At 42.0% G+C, this 21,506-nt stretch overlaps 1 protein-coding gene across 3 annotated transcripts; it reads right to left on the reverse strand.

Annotated features, from left to right (window-relative positions):
• Positions 1-694: 694 nt before the first annotated feature.
• On the reverse strand, positions 695-20,143 carry Nemp2 (nuclear envelope integral membrane protein 2). 3 transcript variants are annotated; one of them, XR_003711219.1, is made up of 10 exons: positions 20,046-20,143; positions 13,654-13,769; positions 10,831-11,062; positions 10,644-10,716; positions 9,513-9,606; positions 8,725-8,839; positions 6,639-6,867; positions 2,999-3,175; positions 1,268-2,519; positions 695-978 (listed from the first exon to the last, which is right to left on the reverse strand). XR_003711219.1 is itself a non-coding variant. In XM_028765782.1 (9 exons), the coding sequence occupies exons 1-9, from the start codon at positions 20,137-20,139 to the stop codon at positions 2,381-2,383; spliced, it is 1,269 nt and encodes a 422-aa protein (XP_028621615.1). In that variant the 5' UTR covers positions 20,140-20,143; the 3' UTR covers positions 695-2,380. The 3 variants fall into 3 exon arrangements, 2 of the variants coding, with proteins under 2 accessions (XP_028621615.1, XP_028621616.1); XM_028765782.1 differs by having other exon boundaries at positions 695-2,519; XM_028765783.1 differs by lacking the exon at positions 20,046-20,143 and adding an exon at positions 18,630-18,707 and having other exon boundaries at positions 695-2,519.
• Between the last annotated feature and the right edge of the window lie 1,363 nt (positions 20,144-21,506).

Consider the following 21,506-nt stretch of genomic DNA (forward strand, 5'->3'; position numbering starts at 1 on the left):
TACAATGCTTCTCACCCACACATTTGATGTCGTACAGTCCAACTTACCATTAACGGGAGGCCTTTGTGAGGCATCTATCGTAAGCAGAGCACACACAGGGTGCGTGTGTGCATGTGTGTGCACGACTGCGAAGGTGTGAAGCATAGCTGCTACTGAAGGGCAGCCATTAGCTGAATGGTCATTAAGTTTAAAGAACTTCAGAGAGAGGAGGACGGTCAGAAGGAAGGACTATCCACTGCTTGGTGGACATTACAACTGTGACTGGTATTTGTCATACACACTGAATCACAGCCCAAGGATACAAGCCCAACAAACATTTCACTAGGAATGTTTTAACTGTTTAGCTTCTCACAGTGGTCATATAACAATCTGACAGATCTATGACTCCTTCTAAAAATAAGAATGAGAAACAGCATCCCAAACGACTGCAACTGTTCTCATGGTGGGTCCATCAGCGTGCTGCTGCGGCTGCTGCTGGAAGCTACAGCTTCAGTGTGCTCCCTACAGGCTCAGGAAGGCTGGGGCTGCCCTGCTGGCTCAGCAGGTGCTGATGGGTAGTCACACAAAAACCTTCTACACTAGACAAAGTGCTTAGTGAGAGGTGAACATGGCTATGTCCAACCACTGATACAAGTGACCTGTTAGGATAGACCGCCAATAAATAAAGTTACTGAAAAAGAAAACCAGATTAAGCTGTGACAAAATGTTACGACTCCTGTCTATTTTTATAAAATAGCTGCCAAAATGAACAGAAGCACATTATTTACACACTAGTGGTTTTGCCTGTGTGTATGTGCATGCAAAGTCAGAGGAACTAGAGTTATGGATGGCTGCAAGCTGCCACGACACTTGGTTGCTGAGGACTGAACTCAGATCTTCTGTAAGGCTCTTTTTAACCACAGAGCCATCTCTCCAGACCCCATTCTTTGACGTTTTAAAATCAACATGAAGAGGCTCAGATGGAATTGAATGAGGTCTCTAAGGAAAGGAAAAAGATTCCTGGTATTACATACATCTGTCAAAAAGCAGAGGCAGAAACCTAGCGCTGCACACAGAGAACATCATCTGAAAATGTATCTAGGAAGTCCTGAAGTCAGCATCACTCTGGGGATGACGGTGATCAAGACTGTGTCTTGTCCCCCTCCTTTCTCATGCCTTTTGTTTTTGTTATTGGTTTATCATCACACTACAAAAGATAAAACAACCTGACTTTGATTCTCAGAGGACCAAGTAGCCATCTGTTCACAGAATGTCTGCCATACTCAACTCTTACGGCTGTGTTTCTGCGCCTTTCCTTGGGCTCAAAGCAGTCAGTAGCATCCTGGAGTTTATCATGGATCAAGAAACAAACATTTTCTCTCTCTAAAAAAAGAAAGAAGTATCACAAATCTATTTTGTGAGAATTCATTGTAAACATATATAATCAGTTTTAAAAATCAATCTCAAAATGTCACAAATGCTTCCATACTTTTAATTTCGATATATAAAAAGTACAAAAAGTAATAATTTTTAATCTTTCTGTATATAAAACCTTATCAAAACATTAAATATAATCCTAAGAAATGTATTTTTAAATCACAGTTATTAAATAGCTAGTTGGGCATTGCTTAAAAAACAAAACAAAACAAAACAAAAGAAAACTTTGAGGTACCAAGACCATAAGACCAAGGCTGTAGGGTGATAGCCCTGACCTGCATGTGAAGAAGTCTCTTACACCTGAGTCCCAGATGCACCAGGGCTGCAGTGTTGCCAAGGCTGCTGGTGACACTTCTGACTCTCAAACCTAAATTCCATCACCAATAGCATTTCCAAACATGAGTTCTAAAGATTACCATCTCACGAAAAATGGTTTGTGGTTAAATAAGTTAGAAGCCTTGTGCATGATGTCTGTCTTTTAGGAGACCCATAATGACTTCATAGCACTAAAGACTGAGGAGCTTGCAGAGTATGTGACTCTGAGTTACCCTCAGCCAGCATCAGAATTCCAACAGTACTTCCTACTATCACGTGAACCGCACCTTAGAAAGCATCGATACTGATAAAATAGGGGTTGGGGGTGGGGGGACAATAATGCAGCCTTTTGAGCCAGCTCTAGAGCATCCAGAGGGGAGTTAGTGCCTGGTGAAGGGAAGGCATCAGGTCCTGTCACTGGTCCTAAAAAACAGGTTTCTACTGTTCCCGTGAAGGTCTTCTTCATTCAGAGCATGTAGCAACAGCAACGACTCTTTCAGTCTTCACACCACCACAGCAAAGCTCTCTTGTGCAAATGCAAATGAGTTTTTTCCTTACTTCCATGGCTTATTTTTCTCTGAGGTGCATGGGTCCTGCCCAGCTGGAATAGGATCTTTGCCTTTTACTTGCTTTTTGGCTCAGAATGAAGTCAACTTTCAGGCAGACGGTCAGTCTGCAGACTAAAGAGCTGTTCTTCCAAGAAGGCACTCCCAAGGCCATACTGCTTTTCATGGGTGCTGACTTCTTCTGGTGACAGGTGGCTTGCTCCAAGAACAAACTCTGCAAACCTAAGAAAATTTAGTTTTAAACAGTTAATTTTGTCACAGAGGTTTATCTGAAAGATGATGTGTACCTCCCTACTTCTCCCCTTTAATTAAATTTGAATTTGTGTTAGCTGACGATGACATTAAACCTGTGCAGGGAATGGCTTTCGTGATTTGTCTGTAGAGAGCATGAGAAGGTGGAAATGTGGGCAGGTTTATGCATCAGACACTCGGGTGTACCAAGTCATTCCCTTTTCCCTGCTCCTTGTGAGTGTGGTGGATTGCTCAGATGTTACTGTCAATGCCTCGCTCAGATCCGCACGGCTCCTGAGACCTCAGAGACGCTCTTGGCAGGCCAGAGCACTCAGGAAGTAGAACTCCCACAATTCTAGTGTAAGGTATGACTAAGGGGAATGGTTGCTTCTGAGCAGAAGGGCATGCTGTGGACATTGTGTGATTTTCAAATCATTTTCAACATGAGCTATGGCCAGGGCAGGACTTACTTTTTAGGGGCTTGGAGTCTGGAGACAGCCAGCCAGGAAGGGAAGTCAGGCCTGCAGCAGGCTTGGCGCAGCTCCTCGAGAGCGCTGGCTGTTTCAGCTTCAGCTTGCTCCCTATACTCGTCATCAGTGAGATACCTTGCCACCAGCGGTTCTGCTGTGAACCATGGCCTCATTTTCCTAAAACACATGACATGTGGTTGCCAGATTCCAAATCAATCCTTATAATACACAAAAATACACATCGTAGACACCAACAGAAATACCAGGGAGCTCCTTGGACGGCAGCCTGCACTTTCCACAGTCCTATGACTGAGGGGTAAGGAATGGTCCTGGTGAGCCTACTGTACTTTTCTCTTCTCTGACCACCAGAGCAATGGCCTAAGGACTTTGATGAATCAATTTCTGACTGAGATGGTGATTATATTTTTTTTCCACTGATTTCTAATCAAACAATGAGACAAAAAGTCTAGCTTCTTGCTTTGCCTGCTGATTTTCTCTGGCAAGCTTTCAGTGTGTCTTTTTAGGGAGACCAACAGGGACATACACCGCTTACTACACTATGAAGAAGCTGGAGATGTGGGATCTCACTCCCACCTAGTGGTGGTGCCTCTGATTAACCCGACGCAGACAGGAGGAGATGCACAAGGTCCATCAAAGAGAGGAACTTGAATTCGTTCTTCTTTGGCTACACATACATTAAGAACCCAGAGGCTGGATATTGTTTTCTAGTCAGGAAAGGGATGAGTATCATAAAACTATAGCAATCTGTACTTTAGGAATTAGAGATGCTAATAGAGATATACTTGTGACAAGGTTTCAAGTAACATTTGTGCTACATTCATCAATGAGTCTTAAAATGTTTGCAAGCGACTTAAAATATAATTGAAAAGATTGCCAAGTTTTGTGTGTGTGTGTGTGTGTGTGTGTGTGTGTGTGTGTATAAATGAAAGAACTGACTGGATTGAAGAACAAGTGACATTGGTTCTTTCTCCTCTTCTGAACAACTAGGCAGGTTTCCTACAGGACAAACCCAGGCTCTGACTCAGAACATTGGAGCACAACCCAGCTTGAGAGTGTCCTCACTGCCTGAAGTTGGCCAATCCCTTCCTGGTTCCACCTCACTGTGTCACATGGAAAGGACAGCAGAATCCTTGCCTCGTCAGTCACTTAACAGGTGAGACAGGATATTTACACGAACTGCTCAGTATCATAATTAAAAAAGCTATTATATAGTATCAACATACACGTACACAACACTTCGCTAACTAGAAAGTGTGATGTGAAAGTCAAGACATTGTCTGCTTTATTATTTAACCTGTACGTTTCTACTTTAGCCCTTACCTTCTTATATAATTATCCCCTACCAACATGTAAAGTAGACAGCATAGCAGTACATATGGATTGTTATAGAATGTCCCACAGACACATAATGGAGCCATCTGCGAATGAGAACACATTCGCTACTGGCAAGACAGTTAGGTAGCTAAGGGAAGGAGAAAGGAGCTCTGGGTTCCTTGGGCCACAAGCCTGGCATATATGGTGGCCTGGAGGCTATGCAACGGCCAGCCTCCTCCTAGTGGGGAGACCTCTTCCCAGATGGGGCCAGAAGGAAAGCCCTTTGGTCTCAAGGCCTCTCACTTGCACTTGCCACCTTTTGTCCCATGAATACCTGTGCTGTTGCTAATGTTTTACCCAAGTGATGCTGTCACAGTCAGCTACCAGATCCATCTACTACCTGTTACTGTGGAGTCTGTTTCCTCACAGCCGTTTACTGAACATCTAGTAACTCCCTTTACCAGCCTTAATCTCACTTTCCCACTCCACATCTCTATCAGCATCTGCCTGGACCACAGCAGTGTCTACGAATGCCTTTCACTATAGGAGCTTCCCCAACTCCCTATGCCAGAAAGCAGATGGGTCTACCCCACCAGCCAACAGTTACTCATCTCTAGTTTAGTTTTTGTCTGTCAGGTGATTTTGTTTATCTTTCATTAGATTAACTGCCAACATTTACACTACGGGAACTACATCTGAGTTCTAGTTTACATTTACAGTTTTCCTTGAATATCAAATCTGAAAGCAGAATCCACATTTCTGCATAGCAACAATCAACCCCTGCTAGTTTTGAATGCTGCCTTTGGGATGGGGGTGCAGTGCAGAGTTTCCCATAGTCCTACTGGCCACCCACTTACCTTGCTCCTGCCTGGGCCCAAACTTTCAGATTTATACCTTTTGTCTAGACAGGAGTCAGTGAAAGAATGGAAATGGACACTGTTGAGCCCCAGACCTAACCCCACAGGCAGAATCAGGTTGGATTCCTCAGTGAGCCCATCCAGTGCGGCCAGAGCACACTTCACTCACTGTACTGACAGCACTGTTACCTGATGATGGCTTTACATGGGGCCTTTTCTCTGTCAAGAAAGCATTCCACATCTGTTCAAGGGCTACTCTGGGTCATTACTTAAGATTCAACCCAGTGATATCTCTTCCAGGAAGTCCTTCCTTGACTAACTTTAGTCCCGAGCAAGCTGTTTTCATATCTAAAGGATATATAAGTGTTGGGGCTGGAAAGATGACTCAGTGGCTAAGAATGCCAACTGCTCTCCAGAGGCCTGCAGTATGGCTCCCAGCACCCACATCAGGTGGCTCAAAATTGCCTATAACTGCAGCTCCACAGGATCTAACACCCTCTTCTGGCCATTCTGAGTACCCACAAACATATGGCGTGTGCGCACACACACAGACACACAGACATACACACACACAGACACACAGACACACACACACACACACACATTTTTTTAAGGCAGCTGATATATAATTGCATGCCCACATCTCTACAATGTACATCATCAGGAGCAGGACCATCTCCATCTGTGTGCCTGACACAGATGACAGACTAAAGAAACACATGATAATACTGGGTCAGCAGAGGTTACCTATCTTTCTGTATTTTCGTAAGGCTAAAGCCTTAATTTAAAACCTAAAACGAAGAGAGCCCTTAATAAAAATGAACTGAGTAACTCCTTCCTACCATCCAGGACACATTTCCCCCTAATTCCTATCTTCTGAGCACAATTAGTATCACTATATCAATATTGGCTTTAATGAAAAGAAATGTATGATAAAGGCAGAAATGTTATGCAACCCAGAGCCCAAGCAAGTTTGTCACTGATTTTAGGGAGCTCTACCCTCAGAGTACTTTGTGTTATAACTCAAAGGAGATGGAGCAAATGCTTAGAGCTCTTTCTCCGATAAGAAAAGTGAAACCTCCAGATTAAACATAATTACTTGGCTGGGCAGTGGTGGCACACCGTTGATCTCAGTGCTCACGGGGCAGAGGCACGTGGATCTCTGAGTTTGAGGCTAGCCTGGTCTACAGAATGAGTTCTAGAACAGCCAAGGCTACACAAAGAAATCCTGTCTTGGAAAACAAAACAAAACAAAACCACAATCAACCAATCAAAACAACCAATCAACCACAAACAACCAATCAAAAAGCAAGGACAAAAAAAAAAAATCCCCCAAACCAGAAGCCCCATAATTACTTGTAAGATGTAACCAAAAATATCTCTTAAAACGATAAATCAAACCAGAACTCAAAATGTCAGGTTTGGTAGCCATAGAAAAAGGTACCCACCACCTCAGATAGCTGAGTGCTCTCAACAGATAGTGCAGACTCCAGGAGAACAGGAGGAGGAGGATCATAACAGCATAGGCAAACTGAGGCAAGGCCATACCAGTGTAGACCAGAATCAGGGACAGGAACCTCAGTGTCCACATCAGAAGGTTTCTGCTCCCCTCATCAGCAAGAGGCCCATGACTGTAACAGGCAGCAAAGCTACAAAGTCCAACAAACAACACATAGCCTAGAGAAACAGAAGAAAGGCAATCATTTAAACTTGAGCTTGGAAACTGAGGTGTAAAACCTGGCAGAGCCCTGGCTTAACAGTAACATCTACCAGTTAATTTCAGTTTCAAAAATGAAGAAAGCAAACACAATGTTTCCTTTTTTCAATGAAGTTTGAAAAAAGTATCTACAGCTCATTAGTCCTTGACTTGAGCTTACAGGCTGGCTTTTAAAGACATATCATTATTGTTATCTGTCTGCGTGTGTACAAGTGCAAGTGGTAAAGTCAGAAGAAGACATCAGAGACCCTAGAACTGGATTACAGGCAGTTGTAAGCCAACCATTCCAGGCGCTAGACGCTAAGAGGCCTCTGGAAGAGCAGCAAGCACCCTAAATCACTGAGCCATCTCTCCAATCTGACAGGCTAACTTTTGTGATAATTTAAGATATATGCTGATTATTATGATAATTTATAGTCATATCTGTTTTTAAGTCTAGTGCCCTGGGTGGACAAATGGTTTCATAGTTGCTTTGAACATCATACTGTACTTATAAACCCTATATTTAATTTTTAACTTCTAGTCACTAAAAGAGAATGTAATGTTACAGAGGACCAATCAAGTAGCTACCCTTTGCTAGCCGTGCCCAGGCCATCGTTATATCTGATACTTTGTTTCCAGTGCTATTAGATGGGAAATGTACAATGTTTCTAATGATTTCCACCACAGTGCCCAATTTGTTTCTAAGCAAATCTGAGATTCAATTCCTTATTTACAGTAGATACTGAGGAGGAATAAGTTAAATTTAAAATGGGCCTCACATCAATCTAGAAAGTGGAGCTTTCATAGGATGTCTTACTTGGCTTCTCTAGCACCTCTGTGATGAAACAAACTATAATGGGGCTATTTCTCTGGTCTGGCCTAAGTGGGAGAGGATGCACCTAATCCTGTAAAGATGGGATGCCCCAAAGAAGGGGGATGCCTGGGGAGAACCCTCTCAGAGGCAAAAGGGAGGGGGGAGGGAGTGAAGAACTCTGGGAAGGGGAACCAGGATTGGGGGGCAACATTTGAAATGTAAATAAATAAAATAATTAATTTTAAAAAGTTATATGTAATAAAACTCAACTGTACTTGAGGGAAGAAAAGAAATTATGATGGATTGGGAAAGTTACCTGTGCAGAAGGTTCAGCACAGCATCCAGGTTATATAGTCAGGCAGCACAGGTAACTCAAAATCTAAATATGACCTGTGCTGTACGTGATTCTATGCAATTATTAACCTTTAACATCTAAGAGTAAGGTTAAGGATGTAACTCAGTGGTTCAACAGATGCTGAGTACACATGAGGCCCTGGGTCCAACCCCAGCACTAACAATAAGAAGTAATAGTTATTCAGTTATATAGAAAAATGCTCTTGTTTTTTAGAGACAAAGGGTAAAGAACTTACAGGAATATTTCATGCTATGAGTAAATTATCAATATTTAATATAATAGGAAAATAGGTTAACAATAAAGTGTTCAAGGATGAACTGCTTTTGTTTTGGTAACATTACCCTCAGATGTGAAATCTGATGTTAGTGGGTCTGCAATTCCCATTATTTCCTATCAAAATTAAAGAAATATGTAACATAAAACAAGAAAATTAAATGGTATTTTTATCCTCTCTGTTTCTGAAAAGTCAAATTTCATTAGTAACACTTTTCCACTTTTTATACAGAATACATAAAGAAAGAAAACTGAGAGATGAGGAGAGCTGGCTTTTAAAGAATACTATTTAAATAGCGCCTTTCCTTAAATCAAATGAAAAGTGTGTGGTCAGAAGCCCCTGGTTGCACTTCTCAGCCTAGCTGACAGACAAGCTTTTGTGTGTTTACCTACCTAATACATACATTCTGTTTCCATACCACAGCCACTTCAGATCTTCCATCAACCGGCACAAAACATAAACTGAAGCAAACCAACACCCAATCATTAGCGCCCCAAATGTGCTATACTGTGTGTGGAAGAAAATAAATGATACAATATGCATATATATTGGTTCATTCACTCTTATAAAAATAGAAGCAATCAAATAAATTCTCTCTGTTTGAAAGGTCTATTTATATTTGTAAGTCAAGTATTTATCTAATCCAGAGTCTCACTATTCAAGGGTGGGCCTTGGAGGAGGAAAGCCATTTTCACATAAGCGCTTAACGGCAGGTATGCAGGACTGGGTCCCATTGCTAGAATCTACATGTTAACAAGACCCCCAGCTGCCTAGCAGGTATCCTGAAGTTAGAAGGTATTACTAAAAAGTACACAGTTATCTCAAAATAATGCAATTTAGAGTTTTAATCAGAGTAACTATAAAGTTAACATCATGAATTAATATTTGTCCTTTGGAACATTATTTTATTGAAGGTATAGAGAAGAGACAAGAACAAAAAGCCCAGATGTAGAACCACTAGTATATAAAGCGCCAAAGACTCATGATCATTCTGCAAAGATACCTTTCACAAAACAGTACCAAAAATGTCACCAAACTTAATGTAATACTATACATTTCAGAAACAGACACATTTTAAGATCAATTTATGTAGCAGAGGAGCGTATCTGAATTAGGTAATTTTTCACATCCATAAAATCTTGGCTCCCATTTTGTACTCATTTGCATGTAAGAGACGTACCTTTGGAATGTGTTTCTTAGCCATCAGAAGGACAAAGACTAGTGTCATTAGAATACCTAACATGGTACCCGAAGAGTAATAGAAAATAGGGCTTCTGTCAAAACAGAGAAAAAAATCCACATAAATATCAACCTCCATTTATAGCAATAAAATCTGAAAAAATTCATAATGCTCAATGTGGCAATAGTAGCCAGTAAGGAATATAAGAAAGAAAAACTCTAATCACATCTCATATAGTTAAAATTGAAACCAGCATTTGAAAGTTTCAGTAAAAAGACTGTTGTAGAATATCTAATTGTCTTCTATAGTCAGAATGCCATCCAATAATACTACGCACTTGTCACATGTCAGGCACTTGTCTGAGAGCTTTCCATGAACTCCCAGATACCCACAGCTAAAATCTTTCAGAGGAGAAAACCGAGATATCAAGAAGTTAAAAGACTTCTATGTGAGTTGGCTGCTGGAGGATTCAGAGCAGTAGCCAGCTCATCAGCATGCAGGGCCTAAATTCTAGATTTCCTCTTCCTGCTAGGCATCCATCCATCATGCAGTCAGAAAAGCTGGCAGATAACACTACACATACCTGATCGTACCATAAAGAAAAGTTCAATGGTGAACAATGATAAGAACGATGCAGAAATACTCGCATTAAGTAGCCTGGGCAAATTAAAAAGTAAATATTGAGAAGAGAGTGGTTTTTATAGGATAAGTTACAAGAAACAAAATATCAAGGTAATATGTTGATCCAAGTATCCTACACCAGAGCCACCAATCTAGGAGGCAAATTAATTCAATCAACAGCTAGCGTCTGGTATCAGAGCACATGACACAAACCCCAGCACTCTGGAGAACATTCTGTAACCAAAAAATAATTGCAATATGATAAGTTCACATATGTGTATATGTAAAATAATGTAAGCCAATGTACTCTGTACCATGTACTTATCAGTTACACAGTTACCACTGTCTTTAAAGTTGATTCAAATGCTACCTTCAGACGTATCATTTGTAAATCCTAGAAGAACCACAAATGCCAAGTAGTGTGCAAATATTTAGCACAGAGTCAAACCTATAGACTTTTAAATCATAATTTAAATTTAAATCACTACAAATACTAAAAGCGGCACTTACTGGCTCAAGGTCTTTGCATAAAAGAAAAGGAAAATGCCTGTCACAAACACAAGGAAGAGTTTGAAATCCACAACTGGAAGACAAAAAAAACAAACACAACCAATGTATTGTGTCAGTATATAAAGTTGCAGAAAGAACAGGGAAGTCAACTCATTGACTGTCCAGCAAACTATGAAAAGAGACTTACTGTTTCGATTCACGCTTACTATGTAGGTAAGTATCCTCCCAACAGGCTTCACAGAGAAGCACACAGTTTCTCCATATGGACTGAAGACTATGGTCATCTCCTTAGTCTCCTCTGATGCCCAAAAGTTATGAGTCACACATTTGATAAATGATAGAATGGTTTCTGTATGCTGGCAATTATGACTTCCTGTGATATATACAATACTGAGCAGGCCTGGGCTGGTAACTGTCACCTACAAAACAGGAATGGATCAATCCAGGCAGATTCAAAACCTTCCCCTTGGTACCTCAAGACACAAGCAGAGGAATAAGAAGCCAGAATTGGCTGAGGAAAATACCACGATGCACAGGACTGGGCTCTGGTCCCCAGTGGAACTTCACATACCTGCATTCAATTCACAGATGCTTTGAGGGGTGTGTATGGTTTGCCAGGAGTGGTGGTTCATGTGGCTGTAGTCCCAATTTTGGGGACTCAGACAATGGATCACTAGTCTGAGGTCACACAGTTAGCAACATGGAGGTGCTAGAGACCTTGGTTAAGCAACCTTAAGTGTGAGCACTGGACTGAAGGAGTGTTTACAGAGAATGGGAGACCTGAAGGCTGCAGACACCAACCAAAGGAATTTTATCAGATACAAAGTAGAAGAATCACTCAGTGCAGACAGCACTGCTGCTGGCTGGACCTGAGCAGGCGGAAGTGTATGCGATCCAGAGCACGGTCAAGGCCTCAGACACTTGGTCCTAACAGACAGGAAGCAGAACATGTGCCTACAGGTGCTGACAGATGGGTGGCTCTTAAGAAAAGAGCTAGTCCATAATCATTTCTAATTATTTTCCACTTTTTTCTGTCTGACCTAAATCTTTATTTTTTACATTTCTTTAAATTGAAAATATGTGTTTTCTGATCCAATATATTCTGATCATGGCTTCTTCTCCCCTAATTTCTCCCAGATCTTCTCCACCCACCCAAACCCACAACCTTTTTTCCTCTGGTTAGAAAACAGGCATCTTAAATAAATAAATAAATAAATAAAAATCTTTAAAAAAAAAGACAGAAAAAGTGCCCCCCCCCAAAGCTCACGAAACACATACAGATACAGACACATACATTCACACATAAGAATCCCATAAAAACAAGGAGCTGAAAACCATGACATAGAAGCAAAAGACCTGTAAATAATTTTAAAAACTCCAAAAAAATATAACTGACTTTGTTTTGTGTTGCCTATCTATTGCTGGACATGGGGGCCTGCCCTTCAGTATGCTTTATGTATCTGGTAACCCTTCACTGGAGAAAACTAACTTTTCCTGGAGACAGCTTCTCAGTTGGAGATGGGGCTTGTGTTCACTTCCCTTCTCGGTGCTGGGACCCCCTGTGCTCGGACGAGCAGCCTCATTAGGAAGAGTCGTTAATGTGCATGCCGCCTCAGTCTGTGAGCTCATCTGCCGTGCACCAGTCCTGCTGTGGCTAAGAGCTCTTGTTTGCTTGGTGCTTTTCATCCCCTGTGGGTCTTACAATCTTTCTGCCTCCTATTCCTCAGAAGATGTTTTCCCCATTGTTAAAGTAGACTTCTTCTATTTTAAAGAAGTAAAGGAGCATCAGGCAAGAATGAAGAGGGAAGCGGGTGCTGGAGTTATGAACTCATTTGTTGAATGCAGAATGAATGAACAGGACTGTGAAGTGTGAAGGACTGCAGCTTTTATGTCCCCAGAGCTCCAGCAAGGTGGCACAAGAAGCCACATAAGCCTCAAACATCATTTTTTAGAAAGGGTATGAGCTGACATCACATCCTGAGACAAGGTCAAACTTATCCTTCAGCATACAGCACTCCCTCCCCAGCCAATCTTTAGGTAATCTCCATTACTGAAGTCTTAAGTGCCCCATTCTCAGTGAGAACTGCTCGTGTTACTTTTAATTACTGCCTTAGATCATGTCACTCAGAGATTCTCAACCTTCTAGTACTGCCTGGTTTTGTGTGTCAACTTGAACGCACCAGCACTAGAGTCATCAGAGAGGGAGGAGCATCAGCTGAGGAAATGCCTCCATGAGATCCAGCTGCAAAGCATTTTCTAAATTAGTGATTGATGGGGGAGGGCCCATTGCACTGTTAGTGGTGTCATTCCCTGGGCTGGTGGTCTTGGGTTCTACAAAAATACAGGATGAGCAAGCCAAGAGAAGCAAGCCAGTAACCAGCACACCTCCATGGCCTCTGCATCAGCTCCTGCCTCCAAGTTCCTGCCCTGTTTAAGTTTCTGTCCTGACTTTCTTAAATAATGAACAGCAATATGGAAGTGTAAACTGAACACACAAACCCTTTCCTCCACAACTTGCTTTTTGGTCATGGTGTTTCAACACAGTAATAGCAACTCTAACTAAGACTCTTCCTAAGGCTGCTCTTAAATATTCCTTAAAGTACCCTTAAATATTCCTTAAAATTCCTCATGTTGTGGTGACCTCCAGCCATTTTTGTTGCTACTTCATAACTGTAATTTTGCTACTGTTATGAATAGTAATGTAAATATCTGTGTTTTCTGAAGTTCTTCGGTGACCCCTAAAAGGGTTACAACCCACAGGTTCAGAACCTGTGACTAGGCTGGCATATTCATTCAGAATGGTTAGGGGAGGATCTGGATAGATATAAAAAGGAATTAATGTCCTCTCCCACATAACTCCTCCTTCAGCCACTGCATGCCCATCAAATTAGCTTTTATCTTGATAAATTCACTTGATAAATAAAGCCATATAAAAAATATTTTTAAATCCTGAAGTGATACTTTTTAATCCCACATTTTTAAGTCATGATAAAAAAAAATAGGCCCTGACCTGCACAGTTGACCACATATATGTCCACTCTATTTGTGAATGTTGATTGTAGCAATAGCAGTCTGACACAGAAGTTTCAATTAAGTCTGTTTCCTTCAGAGATTTACATCTTGGAACTGAAAGATAAAAAATAAAATAAATGGGTTATCTAAGTATTTACGTTTCCAAAATCTTTTTTAAAAAATGTGCTCAAGGGCTGGAGAGATGGCTCAGCGGTTAAGAGCACTGACTGCTCTTCCAGAGGTCCTGAGTTCAAATCCCAGCAACCACATGGTAATCGTAATGAGATTGGATGCCCTCTTCTGGTGTGTCTAAAGACAGCTACACTGTACTCATCAATAAAATAAATAAATAAATATTAAAAAAAAATGTGCTCAAAGAGATATTTTCATAGTTTTTATTATTTTATGACCAAAAATTCTTCTACATGTTGATTACAGTCCTTTACTCTTCCCTATCTAGCAGGCGTCTGTTTGCAAATATCCCGTTCAGAGTCAATACTATTAGGTCACCTACTGAGCAGCACACATGCACTGATGTCTTTGATCCTAAAGTGACGGAAAGAGTGAAGGGAAGCTTCCTAGAAAAGAAACTCAAGCAGAAGACTCAAGAATAAGTTGTAAGCATAAGACAGTATCAGGACTGACAGATGACAGATGTGCACAGTATTAAGATGAGCAGAGTCATGGTGGCTCATCTTAGGGACATGTGGACAGCTGCAGCTGGAGTAAACCATAGCCACTTTTCCATAAGGAATCTATACTTCCCCATGAGAGTAGAGCACAAAAGGACTTCAGGTAAGAACAGAGGACTCGGTAAGAAATAGATGACATTAAGAAGACCTCGACTAAACGGCCTAGTAAAGTGTGGGCAGAACAAGCACCAGCTACCAGGCAGAGGCACCCAGGAGGAGGCTTCATCAACTCCAGGCCCCACCGTAAGGAGAGTACCCAGTGATGTAGGCTATAAACTGAGGAAGGTAGAAGAATAGATTAAAGAGCTCTCGGGAAGACAAATCAGCACACTCTGGAGCTTCAGAGGATGAAGGAGATGGAGGTATCTGGTGAATGGAGAGATGGTGAGGCACTTACCCACATCCAAATGCTGATGTAGACGTCAGTTGTGAGAATACTGGGAGAGGAGTTCAACTCTAGACAGACGTCCATCCATCCAGTTTTCACTGGTGGTTCTAAAGATGATGGACAGGTTTGCAGCCAAGAAGACATTTGACTGGACTGGATATGGATATGTAAATACTAGTGTGTTCACAAATAGCATTAATGTAGTATTTATCGATGCAATTTGGGACAGGTTGTCTATTACAGATTGATGTGATGTTACAAGACTTAAAATGTAACAAGAGTTAAAAGTAAGGTTCATTTTTCTTCTAAGGTTGCTACTGTGTTTGAATTTGAACTAAGTTCTTTAGAATCCAAGACAGTGTGTCAAACAGGAACTATCACTCAGGAATAGGAAACAGAAGCATGGAGTTCTCACGGGTACACAGAGAAATGAGCCCTTTGCCCTATTCAAAGTACAAGAAGGAAATCTATAGACAACCCTGAATTGAAGTTAGAGCAAATTGTTATAAAAGTTGGGTAAAAACAAAGAAACCAGTAGCTACTAACTGATCATAATACCCATTTGGAGAATAATGTTGAATAAGCTCAAGAGGTATCTGCCCTGGCTTGAAATATCTTTTGTGGAAGGCAGGAGTGAGGACAGGCACAGTCTCTCCTTGAAACAGCTGTATCAAAGTGACAGCTCAGTTATATAACGACCCCGGATGTTCTATTGTGACAGATGAATCCTTTCATTTTTCCTCTTAGCATAGTGATGAAACACATATGCTTTTAAATTTATCAACACTCTGAGCTGAAAATACAAGAATCTAGGTCAAGAGCCAGATTTGAAAGCAGTAAGAGAACACTTGGGAGACTCTTAAACACAAGAGACCAAAAATTAAAAATGCATTCCTTCATGGCATGCCTATACACAAGAACCTAGAGAAGATACTATAACCAGTGCTATAAACGCAAGACAGCCAAGGTAGAGGCATTCTTGGGTAAAACCGAGATGTACACAGTTCAAGGCCAAGGGCAGCATGCTAGAAGGAACAGTCTTTGGATGTCTAATACTAGAAGTTAGCTATAAAGAAGAAAGAGGTCAAAGAATGCAATGTAAAACCTGGAAGTACTTGAGCAGCCGTGAGAATACAATGAAACACCTTGGAAGCCCTACCTGTTGAGCCACAGAGGAGAGAATGGAAGGCCTCAGGCCTGGCATTCCCATATCACATGCTCCCTACCTCCTGCCCGTCTCTGAACAGGAACCAGAGCTAAACTGGGCAGCCAGAACCGGAAGCTTTGTACAGTGAATCCTTGATAAGGGATCCATTTACAACTGGAGAAAAGCATGTCCTAGCAGGAAAGGTGAAGGGCATGGGACCACAGGTTCACAACCCTAGTGTGTGTCCCAGAACTTTATACAAATCCTCACTGGCAGTCTGGCACTAGGTGCACTTCATGCTAAGGGGGCTCGTTTTAGATGCTGCCAAGGGTTCTCCCTGTAACTCTCTTAGTGAGCCCTACTATTTAAGGGCTGAACTAACTTCCACAAAAAACTGTCATGCTCTGCAGAAGCATCTTCTTCTGAGGACTGAAAACAAAGGCTATTGTCAAACAAAGGCTTTTCAGAGTGTCCCATGGCTGTTTTCTAAGTCACTGGATACCTGTAGCTCCTAAAAGCAGGATGAAGTCGGTGAATATAGTGCCATAGCATGGATGTAGGAACAAATGCTTCTGTTAACGCAAGCCACAAGCGTTTTGCACTTAAGCTTACTCTAAAAGCCTTCTAGGTGGTCTCCCTTCTTCCAGAAATACTCCCACGATTCCCTCCACAACCATCCTTCTAACAGGCACAGAGATCTTTTGAAAACTTCGCTTGGGGTCCATTACATTCCTCTAATTACTTCTGCTAACACCAAGACAAATCTACCCTCCTTTAGGCCCAAGTACCTCTATGACTTCTTCCTCTCTCTCCCTTGATGGCACCAGACAGATCAATCAACCAATCCTCAAAGTAACAGCTTACTCCTGCCTCAGGTCTCCTTGCACTGCAATTTTCTTCCCCCAGATCCTGTGAAGGCTTACACCTGTCAATAGCTGGCATGTTTATTTGCCCTTCTCTGGAAAGCCCTGTCTGAGTCATGTCTGAACATGCACACCCAACTAAGCTCACCTATTTTCTGCTGACTACACAGGGTCCATCTTACACATACACTTCTTATTTTACTGTCTTTCTGTGGAGTTATTAAATCCTGCAGCATTCAAATACCTGCCCTTTGTGTGTGTGTTGCAATCTGAGAGGATTAGAGGATTATCTGAGCAAGAACTGCCCAGCCAGTGAAAATACAACCAACTTCCCTGAAGAACTGCCAGCACAAGAGGAGGTGCACTGAGCCCTGCCTGGAAACCTCCCCAGCAGTATCCCTGTGTTCAGCCTGCCCCATGCTATCCATTCCAGAGCCCATGAAGCAGGGGAGCCAAGTATGAGGGCACAGGCTACACCCCTGTCCACTCTATCTCCTGTGTACCCTAAACTAGAGGCTAAGGCTGGCTACACTTAACAGCCTCAGGCTAAGGACGATCATTCTTGTTCCTCCCAGAGAAGAAAGTCAAGAAGTGGCAAGAACCTTGGTTTTGACATCCGTGTGTGTATAAGGCACTTCCTGGTTAGAACTTGTTCTGGATTTCCCCTGTTTTCAACAGATTAAGGAACATGTAGATGGAATTAATCACTTACGTTACTAAAGGCCTCAAGTCAGGTTTATGGGAACCAATGAGACAGAGCTCTCAGTTCACTGTATCATGCAGCTTATAAAATTCAGCTAATGTAGTGTGGGGACTACAGTGGTGCCCCTACCCCCACTTCTGTGGCTTTACTTTCTACCGTCTCCGTTACTTTGGGTCAACCATGATCCAAATTGTTAAATAGAAGCCTCCAGAAATAAACAATTCATAAGCTTCAAGTAACGGGTGAGGATCTTGTTAGCACTGTTATATTATTAATCATTGTGAATTCTTTTTTTTTTTTTTTTGGTTTTTCGAGACAGGGTTTCTCTGTGTAGCCCTGGCTGTCCTGGAACTCACTCTGTAGACCAGGCTGGCCTCGAACTCAGAAATCCACCTGTCTCTGGCTCCCAAGTGCTGGGATTAAAGGCGTGCGCCACCACCGCCCGGCTCATTGTGAATTCTTAACTGTCCTAATTTATACATTGTTTCAGTGGGGGAGGAAGGGCACTCAGGGACTCAGAAGGGACAAAGGAGCACTGCTGTACACATTTATAAAAAAATCCTCGAATCACCTTGTTTGTTAATAAGTCAAAAGTAAATGACTTTTTTTTAACGCTTTTCTTGTTATTAGCTTCTTTAATGCCTCAGTATATTTAGCATTAAAAGCTTAGTCAGACATATGGTGAAATATTCAGTCAAACCCTACGGAGCAGGTAGTACTTAAACCTATTTATTGACTCTTCTAAAAATGAAAACCACAAGCACTTCTCAAGCCTGAGCAGATGTTAAACCACTTCCCATATTAAAAAAAAAAAATTCATCAGCATCCCCCCCTCCCCAGGAACCTAGCCTTCCAGTCTGCACACCTCTAAAAAAACACTCCTCTAATTCGACCAGAACCAAAACACAGCAAACACCATAGAATGCTGCCGCTGTCTTCATTAAACTGGCTCCTTCCTTGTGGGAACTCAAGTATAATGAACGGAGTTAGTATTTTTCTTGGCATTTTGTTAAATTCACATCTTTCAGAGGTGTAAACTACATAAGTAACATCTCTCTTGTACTGGTACCAGTTTGTTGCTTTTAACCTGAATATAAAACTTGATTTTTATCTCTCCATTGTCATGGGAACTGAAATTAGCACATCCTAAGGAACACATACACCAGAAGGTCTGATTCTACCTTCAGAAGACATTTTCTTTTGCTGCAGAGGAACTTCAGGCTGTGACTCTGAGATGACCTCTTGTTGTCATGGAAGCATGGGAAGCCATTCCAGAGCCTCACCTGAAGGGACATAGTATTCACGATCTGACTTCCTGGTTTCAAATTAAGAGTCATGCTTGATTTGATGTTTCTCTTCCTCAAACAATTACCTGTCTCCTATGACAAGTGTCCGCCTTTCCTACAAATAGGGTAACAGAGGGCTCAGAGTAGATGTTCGTCATGCCATGGCAGTGGGTAGGCACCCAAAGAGGATTCTCAGAGTTGGAAAGGGTCTTAGGCATCATCAAAGGCAATTCCCCCCATGCTATGGGTAGCTCCTACTTTATGGTAGAAAGGACAACAGTCTTCCATTACACTCAATTTTACTTGCTGAGGCTTCAAGGTTTTGTGTTCAACCAAGGTCTGAAAATATCAAATGAAAAATCTCTCAAAGTAGTAATGTGTAAGTTCCAATAATTTTTCCACAAGATTTCATTATAACTGAATTTTAATAATTATCTATCTCTTGCTCTGATTTATAATTATAAATCTCTTGCTCTGACATATAATGCATGCGTGCTATTTTTATATTTATTACTAAGTCTTTGTTCTGTATGTAAAATGGGCATATATAAATAATCAGTATAAGACAATGCAGTTAGAGCAATTCAGCCCTAGCACAAAATAGTTACTTAACACATCCCTGTTCAATGAAAAGCTGACCACAGACAGTCCCCTAAGGTGTAACTCACTGCAAGATACTGGTATGGGCACAAGGTGTGTCAAAAACTAATAACTGCTCACTGAACATCCATTCTCTTTTCCAGTCTTAGACAGCCTACTGACTTTGTTGGTGTGGGGACATTATCCAATTAAAAGTCTATATCTTGACAGCCTCCCTTGAGTCTATTAGTGACCCATGTAATGGAGAATACAAACAAGCAATCTTTTAAAGGATGTCATGAATGGTAGAAATAAATGTTAAACTCATGGAGACTGCGTTTTGCAGCTATAACTTTCTAAGCCAGAATCTTAAGCACATCAGTCTGAGCAATTCCCAGAGGCTTCCTATGTACAAGGCTGGGGCATCAACGGTATTTTGCATATGACCAGCTACCCAGGTCACAGCAGCCAATCAGAAACAGAATTCCAGCTTCATTCTGAAGCTTTTATCCTTCTCTAGCCTTGAGTTTCATGAGATTTCTGAAGACGGATAAAATAAAGTTTCAGACATAAACTGCAGACAAAGGGCCACCTGTGTAGGTGTCCAGCAGTGTGACCTGAACAAATCAAAACGTGAAGCAGCCGATGCCGGCAGACAGGGGCGGGGCCTGGCCGTGCCCACGGGTGACCCTGCGGCCCAGAAGGGAGGCCCCCGCCCGGAGCGGGGGTTACCTGACAACGTTGTCTCCTCCTTGTACATCGCGCCCGCTGACAGCGTGACCAGGGGCGGCAGCCAGAGCACCAGCCACCACTGCCCGGACACCATCGCGGCTAGTGCAACGGAAGTGGCACAGTCGACCACGGGCGGGAAAGCAGAGGAAGGGGATGGCAGGGGCGGAGCCGGCCGCAGCCCCGCCCTTCCGCGGTCTGCCGCGCGGCTCGCCCATTGGCCTCCAGGGGGCGATCACCTGCCTTCCTGCTTCCTGCTTCCTGCTCCCGCGCCTGCGTGCAGAGTTGGCGGGCAGTTTAAAATAGGACTGAGTCTTGGGCAGGGTTTTCAGGGCACCAGTGTGGGCCACCTAGGAGGGCAGGCCCTTCATATGCACACTCTCAGAAATGAGATCAGCAAGCACCACTTAAATAAAAGCCTGGCTTGTTTGTTTGTTTGCCCCTCCCTTCACCTCTTCCTTTTTTTCTTTTTTAAAGCAACAACAAATTGGGAAATTCGGTGCTTAAATAAGTTGTGAACACAGTCCCTTTCAAACACCAAAAGCGTTATACAGGTTCACGATTAATAAAGTGTTACTTTAATAGAGATCTGGTGGCTGGAGAGATGGTTCAGTGCTTAAAAGCATTTATTGCTCTTCCAGAAGACCCATGTTTCAGTTTCCAGCATCTACATGGCAGCAGCTCCAACCATATGTAACTACAGTTTCAGGGAACCCACCCTCTTCTGACTTCTGCAGGCATGTGGTACACAGACATACACAAAGCTAAACACCCATACACTGAAATTAAAAAATAAACCTTCTTTTAAAAATGAGATTATATTTTTAAAAATTAAAAGATATAGTGAGTGTTCTAAACATAACCACCAGCCTGGCAGAGATGATGGTACTCTAAAGTCAGCCTATTGAAACAGAAGACTCCAAGAAACTGGAATGACCCCCAGGAAACTACTCCAGGAGAAGAGAAAGTCACCACCAACTACAAGAGATTATTATTCTCCTAGAAAGTGACTCACTTAGCCTTAACAGAATACTGAAAATCAAGATAGGTCTGTGTGAAAAGCAAGCCTTCTTTGGTCTCTGGAACCCTTTCAATATGACTTACTATTCCATACTTGAAACAGGGCAGAAAGGTGGTAGTGGATTGTAAGTCCATCATTTGAGAGACAAAGTTAATCATGAGTCAAGGTGAACCTCAGGGGCACAGGGAATCCAAGGCTAGTCTGGCTACATGAGACCTTACTTAAGCATCCTCTGATCTCCATCCCTGCTCCACCACACACACAATGCTGGAATAAAACTTGTCTTCTTTTCTCTAATTCCAGTCTTCCACTAACAGCACTAAACTCAATGTAATAAAAATTATTTTAAAAAAATAGCCAAGCTTCAATTTTTTAAAGATCTAAACAGGAAAGAATGTCTCTGAGTTATCTAAAGAAGGTTTTAACCAAATGCCCCGTATATA

Source organism: Grammomys surdaster, unplaced genomic scaffold, assembly GCF_004785775.1.
Source record: "Grammomys surdaster isolate TR1022 unplaced genomic scaffold, NIH_TR_1.0 165, whole genome shotgun sequence".
NCBI classification, from domain to species: domain Eukaryota; kingdom Metazoa; phylum Chordata; class Mammalia; order Rodentia; family Muridae; genus Grammomys; species Grammomys surdaster.